Source organism: Anguilla rostrata, chromosome 16, assembly GCF_018555375.3.
Source record: "Anguilla rostrata isolate EN2019 chromosome 16, ASM1855537v3, whole genome shotgun sequence".
Taxonomy (NCBI): domain Eukaryota; kingdom Metazoa; phylum Chordata; class Actinopteri; order Anguilliformes; family Anguillidae; genus Anguilla; species Anguilla rostrata.
In genome coordinates, this window is record NC_057948.1 from 29614025 (window position 1) to 29639697 (window position 25673).

General features: G+C 45.4%; 2 protein-coding genes across 5 annotated transcripts; both read right to left on the bottom strand.

Moving 5' to 3' along the window:
• Window positions 1-336: 336 nt before the first annotated feature.
• On the bottom strand, window positions 337-12847 carry afg3l1 (AFG3-like AAA ATPase 1). The gene is made up of 17 exons (XM_064314006.1): window positions 12586-12847; window positions 11519-11609; window positions 11252-11320; window positions 11011-11147; window positions 10435-10584; window positions 10011-10085; window positions 9469-9593; window positions 8956-9226; window positions 8554-8691; window positions 6840-6993; window positions 6351-6458; window positions 5583-5708; window positions 5220-5330; window positions 4220-4335; window positions 3334-3534; window positions 2462-2656; window positions 337-1184 (listed from the first exon to the last, which is right to left on the bottom strand). Exons 1-17 carry the CDS (start codon window positions 12718-12720, stop codon window positions 960-962), a joined length of 2427 nt encoding a protein of 808 aa, XP_064170076.1. The 5' UTR covers window positions 12721-12847; the 3' UTR covers window positions 337-959.
• Window positions 12848-13606: 759 nt separating this feature from the next.
• On the bottom strand, window positions 13607-24451 carry def8 (differentially expressed in FDCP 8 homolog). 4 transcript variants are annotated; one of them, XM_064312533.1, is made up of 12 exons: window positions 24253-24450; window positions 22791-22919; window positions 21356-21450; window positions 20108-20257; window positions 19079-19220; window positions 18093-18257; window positions 17466-17593; window positions 16803-16916; window positions 16462-16542; window positions 15411-15551; window positions 15185-15294; window positions 13607-14756 (listed from the first exon to the last, which is right to left on the bottom strand). In XM_064312533.1, the coding sequence occupies exons 2-12, from the start codon at window positions 22894-22896 to the stop codon at window positions 14666-14668; spliced, it is 1323 nt and encodes a 440-aa protein (XP_064168603.1). In that variant the 5' UTR covers window positions 22897-22919; window positions 24253-24450; the 3' UTR covers window positions 13607-14665. The 4 variants fall into 4 exon arrangements, with proteins under 4 accessions (XP_064168603.1, XP_064168604.1, XP_064168606.1 ...); XM_064312534.1 differs by lacking the exon at window positions 24253-24450 and adding an exon at window positions 24106-24188; XM_064312536.1 differs by lacking the exon at window positions 22791-22919 and having other exon boundaries at window positions 24253-24451.
• Window positions 24452-25673: the final 1222 nt, after the last annotated feature.

Sequence of the window (25673 nt, forward strand, 5' to 3'; positions counted from 1 at the left end):
GATAAAAAATAAGAATTACCATCTGTAATCCAGCAAAATATGAAGACTGATGAAGGGTGTTAATACCATTGCAAGGCACTATGTAAAGTAAAGACAATGTTTTTTAATAACAGAACAGCTGGTTTTATTTTACAGGTTATTTTGTGTGGGCTTGGTATGTCCAGCCAAGCTTATTCCCTGGGATTAATTTACATAAATATAATTCTTCAGAGAAAATGTAAAGCCCTAGATGCTCTGTAAAATCAATCTATTTTATCAGCCGTAGGTGGTCACATTCATGTTCTAAGTCTGGAGCGTACCCTTCAACCAGAATACAATGAGATCACCAAGCTCTGGTTGAAATGTACCACAATTTAATTGGTCTTTCAGAACAGTCACAAGGATCAGTCATATTTCATCCTTTCAGGCCATTTTAAATATATACACTTTTTATACAAAAACTCCATTGCTAAAAGCAGCAAAAAAGAAAGTGTGATTTAGGAATAAAATCACCACACGGCACTAGAAATCCATCTCTATGACACAAAAAGCCAGTAAATTCGTTCCTGAAGAGGTTCATTGGGCTGTCAACAAGGGGAACTAAACACAACTGGAACATCCCAATATGCTCGATGCACTGCTGGGCCGAAGCTCTTGTACAGGACAGTCAGATGCTCACGATACCTCAGAACTGCCAGAACAAGGCAGCTCCAAGTTAAGGCAATGCAGAACATTCGTCTGTTTTAATGATGCTCACTTCAGTCATGAGGAGGGACTATTTCCGGCTAAATAACCACAAAGGACGAGAAAACAAAGAGAAGTCCCCTCTTGCACTTGTTCCCGCGTTGTGGGGAGCTCTCAAACCCAAACCTCTGCTGCAGTCCCATTTGCAGGGCAAACTCTCGCCTCCGCAGGCCTGGTTCAGGAAGACGACGTTCCACCGTCTCTCTCTCTCGTTCTGACACACCCCGCCCCCCCCTCTACAGTGCTTGCTTCTCCTGCGTGCGGGGAGCCTCCTCCTGGCTGACTCCCGCCTCCTCGTTCCAGTTTTTCAGGCCTTCCGGCAGGCTGGTGTCCTCCTCGAAGCTCCCGGTGCCCTCCACAAAGTCCTCGTACGTGGACTTCTCCTCGAAGGGCCGCGGGCCCAGCAGCTCCAGCATGTCCGCCTTGTCCAGGACCTCCTTCTCCAGGAGCCTCTTCCCCACCTGAGCACAGAGGAGGCACAGTCTCATGTGTTCATCACACTATCAGCACAGAGGAGGCACAGTCTCATGTGTTCATCACACTATCAGCACAGAGGAGGCACAGTCTCATGTGTTCATCACACTATCAGCACAGAGGAGGCACAGTCTCATGTGTTCATCACACTATCAGCAGAGAGGAGGCACAGTCTCATGTGTTCATCACACTATCAGCACAGAGGAGGCACAGTCTCATGTGTTCATCACACTATCAGCACAGAGGAGGCACAGTCTCATGTGTTCATCACACTATCAGCACAGAGGAGGCACCTTCTCATGTGTTCATCACACTATCAGCACAGAGGAGGCACAGTCTCATGTGTTCATCACACTATCAGCACAGAGGAGGCACAGTCTCATGTGTTCATCACACTATCAGCAGAGAGGAGGCACAGTCTCATGTGTTCATCACACTATCAGCAGAGAGGAGGCACAGTCTCATGTGTTCATCACACTATCAGCACAGAGGAGGCACATTCTCATGTGTTCATCACACTATCAGCAGAGAGGAGGCACAGTCTCATGTGTTCATCACACTATCTGCACAGAGGAGGCACAGTCTCATGTGTTCATCACACTATCAGCAGAGAGGAGGCACAGTCTCATGTGTTCATCACACTATCAGCACAGAGGAGGCACAGTCTCATGTGTTCATCACACTAACAGCAGAGAGGAGGCACAGTCTCATGTGTTCATCACACTATCAGCACAGAGGAGGCACAGTCTCATGTGTTCATCACACTATCAGCACAGAGGAGGCACAGTCTCATGTGTTCATCACACTATCTGCACAGAGGAGGCACAGTCTCATGTGTTCATCACACTATCTGCACAGAGGAGGCACAGTCTCATGTGTTCATAACACTATGTATACAGAGGAGGCAGTCAGAGATATTTCATTCCCCTATACTTAGCCCATCTATGTAGAGGACAGAATCAACAAACTAAACACACAGTGGATCTGTGGTTCCAGACACAATCTGCTGGCCCTACTCACAATCCTGCAAAACACAATAAAGCTCATCTGATGAATTTTTCAGTGCGTGATTTCAAGGGTAAGGGTTTTGATGAGAACGCGTCAAAAGGCAATTGTGTTTGCCGAGCGCACCGTTGCGCTTGATTAATCCATCCACGCAAGCTAACGTGCTGCATAACAAGCGTCCTGCGTGACACAATCCACACAGTAATTAAATAACGTCCCGCGGTAAAGCGCGGGGGCACGCTCAGACTCCTCCGCTCACCTGCTCCACCACGTCCTTCTTCTCCAGCACGAGCGCCAGCGTCCTCTCGAAGGCACGGTTGATGAGCGAGCGCACCTCCTCGTCGATCAGCTGGGCCGTGGCCTCGCTGTAGGGCTTCTCCATCACCATCTCGCCCTGCCTCGGCAGGTCGAAGGACACCTGGCCCACCTTGTCGCTCATCCCGAACTGCACGATCTGGGAGGGGGAGGAGACAGGGCCACATCCATGAAGCACCTCAGAGGAGGGCTGACTTAAGATCGAATTTTAAACACAGGGACCTGTCTGTGGTTCACTTTGTCTGTGCTATTTCTGCCTGTGTGGAGGGGAGTATGACAGCAGGGCTGTCAGAGAAGATCAAACAGCACCCTTCAGTACTCCAGTCCCTCCTAATGACCACAGGCGAAAGGGTCACTCCAGACCAGCTTAAACGCATCATCCTCAATTACCTGCTTTTTTAAGCTTCTGTCATTAAATATTCATTACAGACAGAGGGACCGACTGAGATCCCCGCAGAGTAAATCTATATCTGCCGTGAGGAAGCACAACCACCATCCAAATATAGAACATTACCTGAGCAGCCAATCCTGCACACGGCCGTATCTCACCCTCTTGCCTTTTCAGCTGACAGGTGCTAAATTTAAAAGGCCCGGATTGAAAAGCCCTTTCCAGGAAAGGTACAACACCACCAACCAGCGTGATTGAAGGAGCATCCTCTGGAGAATTCTCTGAGGAAATTTGCACTGAGATCGGAGTGCTCGTTTTTCACCGCCCGCTTTCTGACTTGGCTAAAGGACTGCGGGGGGGGACCTCAGACAGGGGACAGGGTGTGTGAGGAGGGGCGGGTCAGCGGGGGGGGGGGGGCTCGGCGGTACCTGTGCGTAGGCGGACTGCGTGACCTTCTTCAGGTCGTCCTGGGCCCCCGTGGTGATGCGGCCGAAGAAGACCTGCTCGGCCACCCGGCCCCCCAGCATCATGCACATGCGGTCGAAGAGCTGCTCGCGGCTGTACAGGTACTGCTCCTTGGGCAGGTACTGCGCGTACCCCAGGCCCTTCCCCCGAGGAATGATGGACACCTGCAGCCCAACGACAGCAACACGGGGAGGGTAAACCAGCATGCTTTACGACGGTCCCTACCGCCAACACCGCTGAATCTTCATCTGAGCCCCTCACACAAGAGCAGCAGAGCTCCCATCATAACGCCATTGCTTCTGGACACTTCCCTCTCTTCCTGAAGGCTCCTCTAACCATCCATCAGCCCCCACCAGCCCCCCCCCCCCCCACTGCATTTCTGACTCATGCCTTAAGGGACTAGCGATGACATGTCCACTGGGACTGCAGACAGTGCCAGGCGTGACCTCACCAGTCGTCGTGACAGACCAATGCTAGCTCCTCTCATGGATCCCAGGCAGTAGGATAAGCTAGGACAGTAGGAGGTGTGGGTGTGCGGGTGGGGGGACAGTAGGAGGTGTGGGAGGTGTGGGTGGGTGGTACAGTGGGAGGTGTGGGTGGGTGTGTGGGACAGTGGGAGGTGTGGGGGGGTGGGGGTACAGGTCGTACAGTGGGAGGTGTGGGTGGGGGTTGGGGGACCGTGGGAGGTGTGGGGGGTGGGGGTACAGTGGGAGGTGTGGGTGGGTGTGTGGGTGGGGGGTACAGTGGGAGGTGTGGGTGGGGGTGTGGGCGTACAGCGGGTGGTGTAGGTGGGGGTGCGGGTGGGGGCACAGTGGGTGGTATGGGTGAGGGTGGGTGGGGGCGCTGCACCTTGAGCAGGGGATCGGCGTGCTCCAGGAACCAGCCCGTGACGGCGTGGCCGGCCTCGTGGTACGCCACCGTCTTCTTCTCCGCGGGCTGGAGGACCTGCGTCTTCTTCTCCAAGCCTGGGGGCGGCGACAGAGAGCGGCGTGAGCGAAACCGCCGCGTCCGCTCGGCTCAAGGCCAGGAGGCCGCGGCGCGCCGCTGCGTGCTCACCATGCCAACGGCGGGAGCTCACCTGACCAGACTACACCCCGCTCACTTTCTCCGCTCTCCTTTTACAAAAACCCACCTTTTACCGCCATTAATATTTCAGCGGCGTTTCAATAATTCAACGTGTTGACGAAGCAACATTAAAGTTAACCAGCGCTTTCCAGAGAATAAATGAAGCATCAATGACAAAGGAGAAAGGTCAGTCCAAGGCCACACAGGGTGATACATGCAGCAGAGCGATGGCTCATTAAAACCTGCTACTAGCACGTCTCATTCAGACGCCACACACGTTAATGAACACATTAGCATACAAGCGTGCGCCTTAGCTGCCAAACCCTATTGGCCTAAACTGCAGAGCGTGAACAGCGTGAACTGAGTATTATTAGATGGGATTTAGCTCAATACTATTCCTTAATCACACAATCACTAATGCAACTAATTGCAGTGAGTGAAGTCTCTTTTCCCTGATCAGAGGCATGATGGGTCAGTCCCAGTCTCCTAGCAGATTCAGTAGAACAGTCTGATCGTGATTTTTGATTCTGAGTGACCTGCCTCGCGCTGGAGTTTTTTAAGATGCACCGCAGACTGAAATCAATTTTTAAAAACAGATAAATCCAAAAAGCGCAACATTTCTTTCGGGATGCTTTTCTTCTTCATTTTGAGGGCGTGGTCAATTGCAGCGGAATACTGCAGGGTCCTGGGTCCGAGCCCCGCCTCCTCCCCCCAAACCCCCACGCGAACAGGAAGCGCCCTGTTCGGCCGAGGTAAAGGGACACAGGGAACGGCGGGCGCTTACCTCCGATGACTCGCTCGATGGCCTGCTCGAAGTGCTTGCCGTTAATGCTCTCGTTGAGATGCCGGGCGGCGATGAGCGCGGCCTCGTTGCAGACGTTAGCGATATCCGCTCCTGCGGGGGGAACGAAGGGGGGGAAACGATGAGCAATCATCCCACGCCTCGGTGAGGGTCAGAGGTGCAGCAGCCAATCAATTCCGCATGAGAGGATGGGCGGGGCCTGCGCAGTGTGCACGGGGGGATATCTTTAAATATTAACCGAACCGTCTTTTATTCTCCCCGGGGTGTCTCCTGGACATGCGATCACATGACTAAACCCGATGCCTGCGGCTCACCGCTTTCCCCTCCTGAGGGAACACTACTCACCGGTGAAGCCAGGGGTGAGGGCTGCCAGTTTTCGGGCGAGCGCGTCTCCGTCGACACTGGCGTGCAGCTTGAGGGGACGCAGGTGGACCTTGAAGATGGAGGCTCTGCCCTTGATGTCCGGAGGGCCTGTGTGAGGTAATTTGGACACAAATTACTCCTGCATGTGCAGAGACCGCCCACTCTCACCACTAACTCTGACAATATGAACCTTGTATTTATTCAATCACTTCATGATTCATCTTCCATGACTGACAGAGGAACACAGTCAGCAACAAAGAGATTTAGTTAAAGAAAATTCCTAAGGTTGAACAACATTCATGTGGCCAAGATACAACCTGCAAACTCAGACATTTCATGCCAGTGAAATCTTTATAGAGAAGAAATTAATTTAATGAGGGACTGTCATAGCCTAGTGGGGTTGCTACTTTCATTTCATCTGAAATTAATCTTCTTTCAATAAATTTCCAGGTGGGTCAATATTAAACCCTCTTTTAAGAAAAGCAAATTACAAACATGACCCTGATACCCGTCTGAAGACCAGAAACAGCAACATTCATACACCATCTACGTTATGACCTAGCCCAGTAATCCCTTAATATTTCTATCTGAAGACAGCGGCACTCTGTGCTTAAGCAGGGAATCTAATTTTATTCCCTCACTTCCACTCTTTTTCAGGAACAGGAGAGATTACAGAGCCACAGAGAGGATATCAAAAACACACTAAGACCATCACAGCACCGATCCTGAGTACTGCAAGGTGTCTTTTACCTATGTAGATCTGCCTGTCAAACCGGCCGGGCCTCATCAGGGCTGGGTCCAGGATGTCAGGCCGGTTGGTTCCAGCCAGGACGACCACATTAGTGCTGGTGTTGAACCCTGCAAGAGAACCGGAATCAGCTCCAGGGTCAAGGGAAACAATTACAGGACAATGCGCACTGTCAGCACCTTCAGTGCATTCAGTGGAGCTGTTACTTGTTACATGTACAATTCTGCTTTCTAGAAATGTATTTTAAAATACAGAGTATATCGCCACACAAGTGCACAACTTTGAGCATCTTAATAAATATTGAGTGTCAAAAATTGGAGCAGTAGCAGGGGGTTTTTCCTTGCCAGTGTTGCCATATAGGGGTTCAGGTAAGGGTTGTCTGTGAAGCGTACTGCGACAATTGTTTGTGGAATGCGCTATATAAATAAACTTAGACTGATTTTTGATTGATTGACAGCCGAACTCCTTTTTTCGGCCCGAGCAGGACGCACCGTCCATCTCCACCAGCAGCTGGTTGAGGGTGTTCTCCTGCTCGCTCTGACCCCCGAAGTTGCCCCTGCCCCGCTTTCTGCCCACCGCATCGATCTCGTCGATGAAGAGGATGCAGGGAGCGTTCTTCCGAGCCATGGCAAACATGTCCCTCACCTGCAAGGGAACCCAAGTCAGGGAACAGACCAACTGACACCCTAGCTGGGTCCTGACCAGATGCCACGCCCGTACAGCATCCCCACTGCCTCAGAAGCCACCAGGCAGCACAGCTGCAACGAGGGAGCAGTAACTGCACTCACAGACCGTGCTCAAACAAGGGCTCCCTGCTGCCAGTTAGCATAAAAGGACACAGGCTGGCCTCAACCCCATCACATTCCCCAGTGGCTGACCGCTAGTTCACAGCATGCAGTGTGCAGATTCACACCATTCCATTATGTGTGTGGAAGATGAAATTGCTTTTATAAAGACTGCCTTCTTTAAAAGAGCTAGTCATAAGGGCTAAATTTCTGCTATTCCCAATTTTTATATGTCAAAAATGGTAACAGGCTAAAATACATGAGTTTCCATCCACTCTAAGTGTGTTTTTGCAAGAGGAACTTGTAACTAATGAGATAAAGAAAATTCATCCTGGTTCTCCTCTTCTGAAGGTCAGTATTGTGTCATTTTTCAGTGCCAAGAACTTTCACCCTTAGGAGTGGTATATAACCGATGTGGTCACCTGAGTTTGGTGAGCTTGCCTTGTTAAAAGTTCAGTTCCTTGACGGCCGTTGGAATAAAAATTTCTAGATTTGTCAAAGAATCATATCCCGGACCTGGTTATTGCGTCTCGACAATCCTATCATGAGCATAATGCTGATCAGCTCAGGCAGATTATATAAAGGCCTCTTGGCCTGGTAACTGCTCTAAATCGATTCGTGCATTTAATTTGTGCGGTACAGATGAGACAGAATTCTGTTTCTAATAGAACCACTAACTTGATTTGTGGTCTTTTTTCTCTACTGCAGCACCATCTAGTGGTCAAAAGCATGTAATTTTCCATTTAAAAGAACTGCAATTCAACTCTGACTAAGCATTATTCCCAAGCATTTATTTACATGGCTGCCCCACAGCCCTTCACATGTCTGGAAGTACAACATGTATTTATGTACTTGAGAAAAGTATTAATATCTATACAAAGGACAGGCTCAAAAGGACACAACATTGTTTAAGCATAATCTTTTCCATTATGCCTTCCTTATGTCTGATGCAGTGAACACGGTGTGTATGCAAGTAATTTCCTATTTTTTCCGAGTTGTAAATACCACAATTTGTAAAGATTCCCTGATGTAAAAATTGCACACTGAGCTTCAGGAATGTGTACAGGTTCTGTCCAAACGAATTGTCATTATTACCTCCCATTTTATATTTTACAGTCAGATCTCAGGCATTTAGCAGACAGAGAGCATACATTCCATACACACAGTACATGTACACAGCTGCATATTTACTGAAGCAGTTCAGGTTAAGTGCCTCGCTCACCTGGGAACACAACCTACGACTTCAGAGCTACAAGCACAGCTCTCTAACGGTCGTAAGTGTGTTAAACTGCCATTCTGTTTTACAAACGACTAGTTATATCTGTACACCCAGGAAAGGTCTTGAAGTAATACAGTACCCTGAAGAAAACAGTAATAAACACGTCCATTATTCTCACGGAGGGGTAGAGGACTCACTCACCCGAGCAGGTCCCACGCCCACAAACATTTCCAGGAACTCGGAGCCGTTGACGGTGATGAAGGGCACGTTGGCCTCCCCAGCGGTGGCCTTCGCCAGCAGAGTTTTTCCTGTCCCGGGGGGCCCCGACAGCACGGCTCCCTGGAGGTTCATAGAGGATTACAAACGCGTATACAAATTACGACTTCCCTCTCATACTCTGTGCATACATGTGACGCTAAATTCAATGCTAAGTGGCCATCAGAGTGCACACACAGACATTTACACAGGTTTATACACAGATGGAGGACATCAAATACTCACACCACTAATCACTGAATGATTTTCTAGTCATGGAAAATCCCAATGACAAAACCAGCTATGTATGTTGCGTGGGACTGCTTGATTTCATACAGGTGATATTACCTTGGGAATTTTGGCACCCAGGTCCTGGTACTGTTTGGGGTTCTTCAGGAAATTGACAAACTCCAGGATCTCCAGCTTAGCCTCCTCACATCCAGCCACATCCTTGAACTTGACGCTAATGTTGTCCTTCATCATTTTGGCTGTGGATTCACTCATGCTGAAGAGCCCGCCCCCTCTTCCACCACCTCCTCCTGCCATTGGTCCCCGTCGCAGTGTGAAGAGCAAGAAGCCAATCAGTAGCAGGGTAGGAATCATGCTCATCATGAACGACCTGCGGAAAGAAAACGGGGTGAAATCGCTGGTCTCAAGTTTTGGCCTCTGGACCATTTCACTACTCTACCTCCAGATGGTTTGTTCAGAGTGTAAGAAGTAAGGCCATAAACTTGTCTTACATGGCTGCTTTACGGTTTTTTAGTTCTTATAAACTAGCAGCCCACAGCTCCTGAAAAACGCAGCTCATACTGAGTGACAGAGGTAATTAAATCAGAGGAGATGTCTGTCTTATGCTCTCACCCATCACTCTCAGTGCTGTAAACCACAGCCACCCTGTGAGACGGCTCCATGCCCATCTCCTGCTGCGCAGCCTCCAGATTCCGCTCAAATGTGTCCACGCTGCCGATGTTGAACCAGACATAGCTCTGAAACAGACACAGCAGACCCTGAGTATGCGCACCACACACAGCTCTGAAACAGACACAGCAGACATTGAGTATCTCAAGCACAACGTCGGCAAGATATCAGCCTTTTACTATTTTTCAGTCTATTCAACTATTTTTCAGTTCAGGGTGCTATTTCTACGCTACCCCTCAATATAAAATGGGCTGTACCACCAAGAGTTTATGTAATCTCTAAGATTATCAAAAAAAATACATATTACGATCCACCACTGACTTACACCTAGCTCCTAGCAGAAAGAGAACAACTCCTTAATGGGAATGAGACACTGGTAAACCCATATGAAATACACCATGATCAACCATACCATGTAAACAATGTAGACAATGCACTTCACCAAGTCTATCAAAGTCAGGTCTAAATGGTACATAATCTCTTACCACATCTGATGTGTTCGCTGCACGCACTGGAATGACTCGCACAAACTGTTTGTTGACAACTTCAAGGCGGTCGACCTGGACAGGGACCACACAAAGGAAGTGACAGACATTTTAATCAAACATGAGACTTAAAAACCCATTGGCCTATCCCTTGTGATTACTTTAAAATCTAAACAAAAATGGTGATTATGGAGCAGAACTACTCATGTTTATATAATTTTTTTTAAAGCAGGCAGCAACGGAAGTTGAAGCAACAAGAGCTTTTACTTGGACTACTATTTGGTGCCATGTTTCTTGTAATCTCAATAAAGAAAGCAAGTACAAGACCTTAAATGCAACAGTTTTTTATTTTTATTTTTTATATTGCTGCTGCTAGTAAAGACTTCTACTAAACAATATACGCTATACGCATCTCCGCTCTTACCAGTCCTCTACCAAGGTAGTGATGTACAAAGTCCTTCCAGGTGATCTCTCTTCCAGTGTCTCTGAAATAGAAGTACATGAACGTAGAGAACAGACCCCCAGCTGCAACTGCCAGGTACCGGAAATCCTTCTCATCCCAGGGAAGGTCGCCCTAGGAGACGCACAAGGTAGGAAATCAGTTTCTGTGCACTTTCATTGACATTTTAAAGTTTAAATAAGCCATAAGTCAAACGTTCACGTTCTGTGGGTATGGAATCTGTTTGGTTTTCCTTCTACCTGTCAACAACAAAGCAGCTGTTTCACTGGATAAGCCCCAGTCATTCCTCTCAGGTTAACCAAGTTATAAATACTACCTGCAGCACTATGATGAGAAGATGCATTCCACTGACTTAAGCCTGTCCCTAACAATTTATTCAACCTTTCCAGTTTTTTTTAATTTCCAAAAAGAGAAAGGGAAAGCAATATTATTACACAAGAGGAAAGTACCTCATTCAGCAACTGAAAACATATAATGTGCCTTCAATTCTATAGAATGCATATTAGAGTTCAGGCAAAGCCAGAGTGCAATCGCACAGACCTTTTGCAGTCGTGTCCACCAGTTTGCATCCTCCTTCTTCCCACCTTTCTTCCCTCCTCCTCCTCCTCCTCCTCCTCCTCCTCCTCCACCTCCTCCACCTGGCCCCCCTCCATTGCCACGCGACTCAGCCTTCACCTCTGCCAAACATAAACAAGTTAGTAATGAGAAATGATAACTATCAAACACATAGGCTAAGCCCTCATCACAGTATGTGGTTCCAAAGTGCCATGGTAACCCTTACCTTTTGGCTCTCCAGTTGATTTGTTGACCCCAGGCGCATTTTCACTCTTTGGAAAAAACTTTTCAAACCCTACACCAATTCAGGTACAAATTACAGGTATAAAATAAATATACAAAATAAAATTATACAAAAAACAACCGCCATATAAATGTTAAAGTCTTTCAATAATCAGCTGCATTCATCCTCTGCTATGAAACATTCACACGTCAAAGAAGCGGTTACGACCCAGTCAACAAGACGGTGATATTATCGGTTAATAGCAATTACCTTTCGGCGGCTTGTTTGAGGAAAGTAGACGATGAGTCAAGCGCACGTTTTCATGTGATCCCAAATACTTGATTCGATGTAGTGCAAAGTCCTGGTGAGAGAAATGCATTTAGGTTGTTGGTATCAAGACGCTGCAACTTGTGACGCATAATCAGGTATGTTATAGTTAGCCAACTACCCACAAGTTTTCTAGCTATCAAGTTCTAACTTAGTTATCATACATGCTACTTGGCTAGACAGCCATATTGTACCACTATGTAGACTAGCCATTAAGTTTCAAATCCTGAACCTTTTGACTAGCGCTATAACCAAAGTTTATTCTTGATAGCAAATAAGTTCTGAAATGTGTAAACTTGTCGCTAATTATACCAGCTCCAATCTTACTTTTATTAAATTCCATGGGCTGAAGCTACCTTAACGGATGCTAGACACTATCTTGCAGTACAAACTCAAGGCAAGTTAGGTAGCATGGTTGTTCCTGAACAAGATCTGTCATTGCATTGCATCACTTGATTCTTAGTTGAGACCAAGTCACATGTACAGTAATTCTACAGAACAATATTAGAAGCAACCAAAGTGAATTATATTCTTTAGCTAACCATCATTAACGTTAATGCTAATCGGATTCATTATCGGACACCACAAACACCAACTCTCAACAAACAATGCCAATTTAGCTTAACTACTGTATCTAAAGTTTAGCCAACATCATACTGACGTTACCAAATGAAGTTACTATCGTGCCATTTACAAACCTGTCAGTTGTGCAACAGCAAGTAGCTAACGTTAACTCGGCTACTCGCTAAATTAACTGGATTAGACTACCTAGCTATACCTACATCAGCTAGCTGTAGCTAGCCATCTTAAGTTATGTTACTACACTTTGGCACAGTGCAGTAACATTAAGTTAGACCAAGTACTTTTTGCACACGCTATAGTAGTTCAGCGCCATATCGACTCGGTAGCCATCCAGCGAACTTGTTGTCCATCAAGTTCTAACTAGCTGAATAACGAACTATCATTAGCTAGCATCATGTATAAAAACGCTACATGCTAAACAAACTTACTCCTGTAGCCGCGCCACGATATCCCGTCATTAAAAATGTCCGGGCTGCCATCACGGAATATCTGGTACCCCATGCCCTCAACCCAACCCTGAAGGGTCCAGTAGAAGCGGAGAGCAACCCCATTATGTAAGCCATCGTCCCAACACCACTTGCCCCTACCACCCCCGAGTCTGTCGTTAGTGGCTAGCTAGATGACTAGCTAGCAGTGTGGAAACCATCTGCACGTCCAACAGCTGCAAATACAATGTCACTGTAGTTCAGAAAGAAGTAATGACGAAGACCTGCGTAATGCCTGACACAAAAACCAAAACAAATCTAAATATATATTCGTTATCCACCGTGCCAATCAATTTGAAAGTGCATGACATTTGAGTACCACGTATATATTGTGATACATTAAGAATTTATTCAAATAATCTATTATGAACGCATTTTTGTGATCAAGCACACACAAGATGACTATGGGTCCTTACATTAATTTAGGACCACAGCGGTCACCAATCACCATAGAGTTCTGTATCATTCTTACATCAGGCATTGGTTCTTATGAAACCTTTTGACCATGCTTTTAAATAATCTTCTCCGAAATGTACACGGATACTTACGATTTCGTTTCGATTTGTGAGGGAATTTAATCACAAATGTTACCGTTGCGCACTTCCACATTAAATATGTGACTGTTTTTAGCAAGCTGCTATCCAGTGAACGGACCACAAACTAAAGCGTTCGTCTAGGTACCTTGCTGTAAAGGAGGTTTTTGAAAAAAAAGTCATTTAACTGAAAGATATCTTTAAGCAAGGAAAAGGACCCAATACTCGATTTGTGGTCACAAAAATTAAATTCAAGTCGCATCTAGCACATACGAACAATATACTTTATCTTTGTGTTGGAGTTAGCTAGTTATGGCTTTACTTGGCCAGTAGATGGGTATCTTGAGTTGTGTGAGGATAATGCTTGCAATGTTGTAAAATGGAAACCCGAAACACTTCCTTCCAATCCTTCCCAAATCATAGCGACTCGGTTTGTTGGTTCTTCAGGACTTTATTCATGCATTACTTACACATGATTACATTTATTACCGACAGTGCAGTTACATTTTGATACACTAAATAAAACATCACAAAAATAGTAAATTACAATTAAAATTGGGGGGAGGGGAAGGCGGGGGGGTTCAATAAAGAGGTCCATGCTGAAACAATACAGCGAACACAAATATTATTTTAAAACAAATAATATAACATCAAAATATCCCCATCTTGTATGACAAGATTGCCTTGTCATCTGTGTCCTCGACTAATTTAGCAATGCTTCCACAGCAGGAGAATGCATATTGCACAAAATTTAAGCTGACAAATGGAACCAAAGTCAATAAACCAAGGAATGGCATGCATATTGTAAATACACTTACTTATGAGCACTGGTTTTGACCATACATCCAATATTTTGAGTGAGAAAAACATTATTTTTAAACAAAATTGCCTGCCAATGCTTGATTTGTTAAATGTTTTCATTTTTAAAAAACACTCACTAAATGTTAACAATATGGCAATATTCAATACAGCCTTCCTTTGAAATAGTCTTTATGCAATACATGAGTTACACAGTAAAAAGTTTTTGCTGTCAGTCAGTTAAGGAAGAGTTTTTTTTTTTTGCCACATTCATCTTCAGACTTGAGTTCAGTCATAGCAACCGAAATATCAGTAAATGCTCGCAGGTGAGGTTGTATAACAGGTTATAAGCCCTGGTTTGCACATGTGACTTTCCAATTCATACCTACCAAGTGAAACATAATAGTGTTGGACTAGTTTCTGTCGATAGAAGAGCTCAGAAGACTACCTAACGTGATAATTACCCGTTTTCTCTTTCCTGTGATCACCGGTACAAGCTTCTTCCTTTATATGCAGTGCGCATGTCATCAACTGCCGATATGCTCGTGAACAAAACTACAGTGGATGAAAAGTTGTCCACGTTCATCTGAAAACACTCATCTTAATGTAGCATAGACTAAAAGCAAAAATGCACTGTTGTCTTCTGCCTGTTGTCACAGTGATTGGGGGCGGGGAGGCGGGGAGGAAGGAGGTCAAGCCACTTGGGGGTTTCCTGGATCGTGTTTGCGTTCAGTCATCCTTGTGCACCGTGGACACGTAGTGGAGTTGTCATAGTAACAGTCCCTAAAGAAATAAGATAAGTATGAAATACTATTTGTGAACAAATTTTTTTTTTTTTTTTTTTCAAAATGACCCACCACATCATTCAAAATGAGTAAAAGGTTAGTAGTCCACTGTTGTTTTGGTTTTATTTTCCAGTCGACAGGATGACCCAGGTGAGAAACACCATGGAGACAAGAGACGACACGTGCACTAACTAGAGAAGACGTGCATTAACTAGAGAGGACACAAGCACGAATTAGAGGTGATGTGCACTAACGAGAGAGGACACATGCACTAATTAGAGATAATGTGTTCGCTAACAAGAGATGACATGCACTAACTAGAGAGGACATGTGCACTAATTATAGATGATGTGCACTAACTAGAGAGGACACGTGCACTAACTAGAGCGGACACATGCACTAATTAGAGATGACACGTGCACTAACCTGTGGAAGACAGCCGAGCAGTCATGGCACACAGAGGTGTGGCTGTCAAAGGGGAAGAGCACGTCTCCTTCCTTACACAGCTCGCACACAAAGCCTTTCGCTTGGCACCTCTGAGGGGAGAGGACACAGATCACGGACTACAGATGAGCTACACATCACTGTATCCTCCTGCTGCGCGTACGGTCTCTCCAGCTGACAGGGGCAGCCAACACCACCGAGCGCTCACCTCACAGTCCAGTTTGATGTGCTTGGCGAAGGTGGTGTGGATCTCGGTCAGGGAGCAGCTGAGGCGGCCGCTGGAGATGTCAATCAGATCCTGGAGAGAGTACATGTCGTCGTTCTCCACAAAGTGCTGCCGGTCATGCAGCTGTTCAGGGGGAGAATACAGAAAGGTAGAGGTTGGTGGAAGAAACCGTTGTCTGTCACCCCCCACCGCCCACCTCGCAGGCCAGCGGCAAGAACAGCACTCTTAACCTGTCCTTGTGCACTAGAGACCTGCATCCTAAATATTAATGTTAAACTGAGCACTATCTAAGAATGAGAGTTATGGCATGACTGGAGCAAACCACCATCACCCATTCATAAGAGGAAATCTCTTCTTTCTTTTTTTTAACTAGTTACATGGTCATGTTACTACATGAATCACTGGTATACCGCAGCTGCTTATAAAACATTGTGTTATTTTTGATGCACATACAGCATCATACTGTATAGGGTAAACAAACCCCTGTATAATGCCCTGCAGTATATGCTGCACATTTTCATCAGTTTCCCTATGGAAAATCACCAGAAGGTGGCACTCATTTAACACAATCTGAACAAAGCAAGCATGACCCTCAGAAGTCCTTGGGTTATCTAATATGGTAGAGCGATTTATTTCTCTTGCCCATTAAAGTGAGTCACTGGAATCTTAAACAGCCCTTCATCACAAACAAAGCACTGTAAACAGAGTAAGTGGCATTGTGGCTTATATGAAGCCAGAAATCAGGCCAGTATAAGTACAGAAACAGTGCACTGGAGCTGAATCTGATTTATTCTAAAAGGAGGGAAATGTCTCCCAAGAGCCCACACACTGACCTGTAGCAGCAGCCTGTCTCTGTAGAGCCCACACACTGACCTGTAGCAGCAGCCTACCTCTCTAGAGCCCACACACTGACCTGTAGCAGCAGCCTACCTCCCTAGAGCCCACACACTGACCTGTAGCAGCAGCCTACCTCCCTAGAGCCCACACACTGACCTGTAGCTGTAGCCAGTGTCCCTAGAGTCCAAACACTGACCTGTAACAGTAGCCTGGCCTCCATGGCCTCCTTACAGGTGATGAAATAGGGTTTCATCAGAAGGATGTCCTGACGCAGTTTCTGAAAGAGGATAAGCAGTCTTATTAAACACATTTAAAAAGATCACATTCACCCTTACCTCCCCCTGAGCGTTCTGCTCTCTGCAGAAGCCCACTGCATTTCACGTACACCTAATCCTACATGATTAGGCAGCAGGCCATCATCAAATGTTGAACTGCTTTTGTGTCACACAGATCACCCTCAGAATATACCTGTTCCTGCCCATGTACAGATAGCCATACAGACACTCTGTATCCTATCAGGGGAGTGGCAGCGCTCACCCGGATCTCCACCAGCTCTTCCACAAAGTTGAAGAGCAGCGGGTTGATCTCGCGGAGCTTCAGCACGGGTCTGGGCATCATGAGAGCCAGGTAACGCATGGAGGAGCGGCACACCTGGGGGAAGAACGGCAGTCAGTCACCTGCCACTGTGCATACATACATCACAGCCTGCCCCTGCACATACAGTACACCCAGCATCACAAAGTGCAGTGCACTTGCATGATATAACTGCCTGCCTCAGTAAGTGCACCTATAAAAACCTGACACTGTCCATACACATTCTCATCCTGGTGTTCCACACACACACACACACACACACACACACACACACACACACACACACACACACACACACACACACACACACACACACACACACACACACACACACACACACACACACACACACACACACACACACACACACACACACACACACACAAACCATCTCTCCATATGAACGTAACCATCACAGACAGTAAAGTGGCACTGCCCGTACATCACCGCTGCTGGACAGTTCTTCTACCGCTGTGCATCCTCCTCACATGATGTTAGCATATTACAGCACCCAGACTGATTTCCACAGCCGATCAGCTGACGCCGCACGCGCGTTTACCATCGCAAACCGAGAGCCGTACTGAGTGAGCAGGAGGGCTCCCTCACCTTCCGCGGCTCAAACTCCCAGTTGTGTATGACACGCGCCGGGACGACGGCCGTGTCGTTCCAGTGGCAGCTGGTGCAGTAGTACTGTCCAGTGTAGTCACACTGCCGGGCCTCGCTGGGCACGCCTCCTGGGCCCAGAACAGCACAGAGACATCCGTCAGAACAGCACAGAAACATCCGTCAGAACCAGCCAGTTCTGCCACAAAAAACATCCATCAGAACCAGCCATTTTTGCCACACCGGCAAAACAGCTAACCCTGCCTACTGGTAAATGTGCCTGCTGCTGAATTTACTGAATACAAGTGCGATACATGAGGAATCCTCATCTCCTTTACATCATTTACTCAAATCACAAAACTGGAACTATAAATTATTGAATATTCCTCATTTATTATTCTGTGCACCAGGCCTGTTTTTAGGGAACAATATTCTGGCAGTGGAGCACATTTTCCATGAGTCTCCCAAATCCTGAGAGAGAAGGACGTCAGCTACAAGAAGAATTCAGGGGGGAGTACAGGAGAAGGGAATGCAGTGCATTGTGGGATACTGTGGGGAAAGGAAGAGCAGCATTCCAGTACTAGCAGAGGGAACAGATCAGTTGAAGGACAGCGGTAAATAAGCACTCACTCAGTGACACAGGTGTCCGACATTCTGCACACCTGTAATCCTGTCTGTCCAGCCCGATCTCAGGGCAGATACTCAGTTCATACTCAGACTGATGGCTGACCTTTGACCTCACACAGGGCTTGGTGATGAGGTTCATGCATTTGCTATGACAACGGTAGTAACAACCTTGAAGGGAAAAAAAGTTGATATTTTTAAGATCTGAAACCATACAAGATACAAAATACATATGCAATCTTTGAGAGCACTACAGTTTATAATTCATATTAGTTACTAATTTGAGATGGTTTTCTTTCATTAAACAGCCAACAAAGATTAAACCTTTGAGCCATACAAGAACAGAGTGCAAAATGCAATGACACTGGAGGCTAGAATTGCCCAGCAACAGCTGGTTTGGCTGAGAATTAGACATCAGCCAATTGGGTGATTGTGTTAAATACAGTTCTTGTTGCTTGGTGACACTTTCTTCCTCATTCATTTTCACTGCCGCACTGATTCAGCCACAAAGGACAGAAAATTCCTCAGTCTGTGGGATGCGGGAACTACATGAAGGACACAGGGCCTCACAAAATATGTACATATATATTTGACTTTTAAAAAATCCTAACAGACAGCATCTCACATTTAATGACTGTGTCTTAAAATCGCTGGCATTTCCATCCGAGGAATGCACACACTGTTGGCATAGTCACAGGCTACACTCAGAGGGTCACACACTACACGAGCCTAAAGACTTGTGATGAAATCAAATCAGTTTGATATTCTCGCAAGAGTCACAGACTAGCTTAAAACTGGATTGGGAGAGCTGCGATCAAGTCTTTGACTGTCTCACATTAAAGGACCATCAGGGGCAGTTTCACACAACGATCGGGCAAAGACTGGGGGTTTTCCTAAGCTTGCCAAGGCATGACTCTTCCTCTTTGTGCATTCTCAGATTGAGGACTGAGAAGGCCAGGGCTGCATAGACATGGGCCGTGGTGGGACATCACCTGTGCAGGTGTACCAGGTCTGAATGAGGCCCCAGATGATGGTGCTGCACTTGTCACAGGTCTGCTTCACGCTCTTGCTCTTCTCCTTGGAGAAGCGGTGCTCCAGAAGGACTCTCAGATTGGGCTCATCCTCCTCTGGGTCCTAGACAGGGAAACCACAGTGGTGTTGGTCACAGAGCCACTTGCTCCAATTCGTGGACAACGCTTTGGTTATTTGAAAAGACACTTCGGCACTCGGCTTTATTGGCCAACAGTGATATGTGCATCTTCCAATATGACGAATACAGAAGCAATTTGACACCCCAGGTTCACACTTCTTAAGTCACAAGATAAAGATGTACATTTCCTCTTTTCAACTTAATAAACAGGAAAATGACGTGAAGCATGTAGCTAACAAATACGAGAACTGCCTACAGCACAAGGATATTCACTTCAAGTTCACCTTTTATTGGCAGCCCACCAGACCGCTGCACCATTGATTGGTTAAAATGTATAATACAAGGTCTAGAAATGACCAATGCCAAATCTTCTTGTTGTAGGCTGTATAAGAACGTCCTTGTTTTCAGCATGAAAACACTAATTTAAACTCAACTAAATACAACAGCCTTTCTATCATCTTTGTTTCCCTTGGTTCCTAGTGAGTTGTGTTAACCATTTAAAAAGGTCTCATTTTGAAAGCACAAGGTATTTTTAATCATATGGGTACAATCACAGTAACCAATAAAAACTGGCCTTCAGCGTTTAGTTTAGGGAAGCAGTAGTGCATCCCATCAAGTTTCAGATGTCAGTTTCAATATGTCGAAACATCTCGAGGCGATACAGCCACAACAATGTGACAGAGGAAGTGGACAAAAATAAATAAATAATAATTCCCCTCTGGCCATAATTTATTTCACGAAAGTTCTCCACACACAAAAAAGAGCTTCAGGCAGCAATTTGGAAAGGTGGGATTTGAAGTGTCTGTTCTGGCCCCAGCTGGGTGTACCCTTGTGAGACTTCCCCCCCGATTACTCCTCCACCCGAGCTCACCTGCAGCTCCTGCAGCTTGAGCCGAAGGTGGATGAGCTTGACCACGGTGTCCTTCTGTCGCTCAGAGTGCTCGGGCAGCTCCAGGATCAGCCGCTTGCACTCCTCGATGGCCTGCTTCAGCTGCTCGATGTCCGAGGCCACGAAGGAGCCCTGCGACCACACACCCGCGCACGGCGTTATTTCACGCGCCAGGACCCGCGCAAGGGAAACCAACCGCCTCGCTGCACGCACACATCACTCATCAGGGCGCCAGTGCTATGGCTACATTTATCTGAATGAGAAACAAGATGGCGTTTTCACCTCTGACTTCAGTTAATAACGGTACCGCCGGTTGATTTTTCCAATCCAAATCCATTTCTGTACAAACTGCAAATGTTGGCATTTTCTGCATTGTTTTTCTGAAAACTTGTTTGACGAGCACATCCAGGGTCATATGATTTACTCTGCTGACTAGTTAATCACTCACTCTGCTAGTTATTGTGCAAACAGGGGCCATGTGAACCGACCATCAATTGTGGAGTGGATATTTACTGAAACACTGAATGCTTGAACAGGGTCAAGCATTCAGTGTTTACCTTCAAATACCACCACCTTTGCATGTTACAATATACAACTGTAAGACCTAAATCAGAAATAACTGTAACACCACATAAGGACACCTTTTGATTTAAAATAGTTGGTCTGTTCGCCTGTTCAGCTCTATTCTTTAATCTTTTAAACACAGCTCACATAGGAAGCATTACTTGCATTTATCTGCCTTTATTAAACGCACTTCCCAGCAGGAAGCTAGTCGAACACCAAAAAATCACAGGGTGCAGTCAGCAATCCCCAGTACAGGACACTGAGTTCACTGGTACACACACATACAGAAGATCATTAACATATGTCAGTTAACCTTGACAGCAAGTTGGTAAATATCAGAGCACCTGAGGAACTGTGTGTGAACAGAGAAAGAGCTATGCCACAACATTTGCATTTTATTCCCCGATTCAAATATATGACAAAAAGTGAAATATAGTACAAAATACAGTCCTGTACCTTATAAATGTTTTAGTTGGTGGACCAAAGAAAGCGGAGTGCAATTTCTGTAATGCCCACACAACAAAAAATACTGACAGACATAGTGTTTAAAACTGAAACGTACCCTAATATACTGATAACGTTACCCATGAATTGTGGTCATTATTCAGTGGTCTAGCCTACCATATGAAATGACACGGACATGGCTCTTCAGCCAAATGCTCCTACCACAGGCCTGGAGAAGTGGTCCTCAGCCAGCCCCAGGTCCATGGTCCGGTCCACAGTCTGTGCTTTGGTTTCGGAGAACAGCTCAGGCCTCACCTCTGCAGAAGTACAGTCGGCACTGATCACACACTGCTAGCACAGGTCAGCAGTGCTTCGTAACATGGACAAATCAGCTCAGTCTTTCCCGCAGAACTAACTGGCCGTTTCCCCATGCCGTGTGCTGCAACTTTACAGCTTTTTTTCCCCCAGTGTCGAGGAGTGCAGTATACAGGACAAAGGCTGTAACTTCAGAGCCATTGATAATGAATGACAAGCCACACTAAAAGCAACACGACGGGAGGTGTGTGCGTGAAAACCCACACATGATGGCTACGGTTTCAACAACCACTGTACCGTGCATCTAGGACATAATCATGTTCCTTCATTCAGTTCTTTTAATACACATTCTTGAATGCACATTACATTATGGAATGCTAAAAGCCAGAAGAAAAGGACTGCTTGGGGGGGAAAATATAAATAGGAACTAGGAACACTTGGCAGAAAAGAAGCACAAGAACTGCATTCTCAAGGATCACGTGAAACAAAATCTGTGTGTACAGGAAGCAGAAATACTAAAATCGGCAGAGTCTTTGTTTTCAGCTCTGGGTTGACAGGCTTACATGTGATGCATTAAAGGCTAGGCTAGCATGTACACTCGGGCATTAAAAACACAAAACGATACTGCTGCGCTCACTTGATTTCCCCTCAAAGCTCAAAACAGCAGAAACTTCTCAGAGACCGCAAACACACACAAGTCAATTAGGTACCTGCATACACCTCGCAGCACAGCATGGTTGAAAGTTGCAACTCTCAGCAGAAATAATAAGAAGAGAAGAGAAGCAGGTACTCCTGTTGTTGCTACTGGCATACAGTGCCCCAGAGAATTACACACTCTGTGCCTTTCTGTTCAGGTTTCAGCACAATATACAAACCCACAGGAGAGGTTGAACCAAATAACACGTCTTATGATCAAGGAAGTGGTTAAACCGCAAGCTAGACTTCCTCTTTCACTTCAGAATCGTCGTAGAATGCATGCGACCTAATTCTATATGAGCTTCGTGTCATTCTTTAATGTAGCAGTCCTAAAGCCGGCCCATTCCACTTCTACAGTCATCCAGCAAACAACTGAAACTTGATCGTGCAGCAGCCACAGCCCAGGGTTGGATAAAAACAAGCTCGGATTAAACCGAATGCAGTTCTTCAGCACAGCAAATCACATACTGTATTTGGCTTTATAAAGCCCAACTTGAAAGCTCTAGACATCAGTCTGCTCATATCTCTGGCTAACAAGGCACGGCAATGGCTTATGCAGTAAAGTTATCACTGCCCTGGGGTAAACGGATTTGTACCCTATAATATACTATTCACAAGGCTGATTTTGTCTGACACCGCCACTCACCATGTTCAGGGACATTTTTGTCCTCCCTGGCACTTTCCTCCTCTCCTCTGTTGAAGGGGTTGACGTGGGCTTGGCGAAAACGGGCAAGTTTCTCATCGTATTCCATCTCATTAGCTACGAACACGGGCTCTGTAACAGCATCCACGCAAAGAGTGAGCTCCAACTCAAGACCCCCACAGTCTAACAGGGGCAGAACTGATGCTGGGATTTTATTTCTGATTCAATCGATAAAGCTATTCATAGGTTAAGGAATTTGATACTGATCATGGAGCATGGACGACTTCTTTCACCGAGTAAATTGAGTTGTTTTTAACACAGAACTACGTTAAAAATACATAAGATGTGCTCGCTCCTAAGGTTATATGAATTCGTAATTCAGGGTTGCCTGTGGATTCTAATAAAAACTGAAGAGGGTGAACACTAAAGAGGCATAGTTATAAGTTTTTTCTTTAATATAAAATAAAAAATGCGTGTATTTACAGATAACTCTGCATATTATTAAGCGGATCGGTTGTGAGAATGGTCTTAAGTAGAACTGCCTAGACAAACCCTGTTCCTGGAGATCTACGGTCCTGCAGGTTTTGATGTCAACACTAATTTGGCACCCCTGATTCTTCTAATAGCAGCACAACGATATACCTGACTGTTGAATGAGGTGGGCTTTGTTATCGTTGGAGTGAAAACCTACAGGACGGTAGATATCCAGGAACAGGGTTGGGCAGCCCTGTCCTAATGTGAGCAGCACTTATCCAAAAAACAACACAGCCGTACTCGGTCAAAACGAAACAGTTACTGCCCCCAAGTGGGACATGCTTCATCGCAACTCTTCCAAAATAAACTGTAATGTTATCAAAATGGCATTTTCAGTACTTCTGTTCAGACATTATAGCCAGCTAAACCAGGGAATTGAAAAGTGATATTTGTAAGAGGGGACCGTTTAAGCAGCCCACCGTCCCAGAAGCCAACCTATCAATGCTATTTGTCTAGCTAACTAGATCAAATAAACTAGTTTGTCCGCTAAGTATTGTAAATAAATGGGCCCAACAGCCAGATAATTCAGACAAGCTATCGTCGGCTAGCTCCATGACGAAGCATTTTGTTCGTTTCTGGTCGTATATTAAGACAAGGCAAACAAATACTACTACTACTACTAGCCAAACAAGCTCACTGGCTAGCTAAATGGCTATTGGCTGTGTCACGGGTTGTTTGGTCAAATTCACCACATTCATTTGGCAATGTAACATTAGCTGGACACTCGTTTTGAAACTTATTTCACCAGTTATCGTGTAACTATGTCTAGCTATAGGTTTCATACCGTTCGCCGACTCTTGTTTGTGCAAAATATTAAATCATGACGTTACGCAAACATCTGGTGATGAAACACCACAAACGTTAGGAGGCTGCCTAGCGCTAGCTATCCAATATAGCTCTCTATAGTTAACCGTGACAATTTGCTACTTACCCCCATTTCAGTCACAGTCAGCCAAGTAACACCATGTCCCTGTGAAACATTTGCAGATCACCTCAGGTGCAATCCTTTTGCAATGGATCTGAATTAATATACAATTCTCGCGTTCGTCGTTTTCTATTCTAAATTCTATAAAAGCCTACATATTTATGCAAGTGCATGTCTATGGTGGACATCAGCCTTCTTGTACTGGTGGTAAGTGCTGGCCTCTAGTGTCTATTTAGTGGATAGACATTCGTTTTCTTTTCTGAACCAATATTCTGAACGGAAAGCATGCAATAATGAATGTAGTATTTCCCCAGTGTCTTGGTAAACACGTGTATAACTTTACTTTACTTTATTCGGTTTATTTTTACAGGGACAGCGCACTCTAATAAACATTTCTGTACATGTGTCAGTTTAGCCAGCATGGCTAATTTTCAACTGTATTCCCTGGGCAGGCACTGAGCTGTTCATTAGGTTTAATACTATTAATACTTCCAGTGTTCGTGTAGAGTTCTAATTAAAGTTTGTAGAGGGAGTGGAAAGGAAGTGAATCTCAATACTGGGAATATGCAATGCAAGGAAAGTTTGCATGCCTAACCTTTGAATGAATTAACTATAGTCTCTTTGAAGGAGTAGGAACACAGCTTTTGGCTACAGTTGACCAAATCTAATCTTGTGACAAAACACAGACATCCCTTTGTTGTAATTAAAGAGACTTATCAGTCTCAGACTAGGACATCAGGCCTTGAAGCATCCATACGAGTTTGCTCAGAACATGTTTTTTTTGTGTGTGTGTTGTATATCTGTTAGAACACAGTATATGGGGCAGATTGACTTATAATATTTGCTTGATAAATACATATGTTTTTTTGCTCTGTCTCTGCATATATAGTTTAGCAGCATGGAACTCTCATTGAATACATAGGAGCCTGAGGATTGACTACAGAGCAATGTGTATACAAACTCAGCTGTGCATCAACCTCGTCTTTTACTTTATCTTTTGGCCATAGATACTCCAAAATCTCCACTGAACAAGTATTTGGGCTGTCTTTGTGGGATTGTTGAGAATCTATTTCTTTCTCAAATGCACCTCCACTTAAACATGGAAATTTTTTGTTTAAAAAAAATCCATCACACCCATTGATTCATTTCCTTTTTATGTTGGACAGTGGTATTGCAACATTTCCTGTTCTCCTTCTTCCTGTGTTTCTGGGGAACAAGAGAGCTGATTGCATTTGGCCCACAGGACATTAACCTCTTCAGTTCTGGTGAACAGAATGGCTAGAGAAAATTCTAAAATTGAGTAAAAGTGCAACTGGTGTGTTTTATTCAGAGAAATAATAATCCTGAGCTGGTATCTGGGCCCTTCTGGACGTTGTGTGCTGACTCAGCACTGTGACAACTGAATCAGTTGATTCCAAATGCCCTGG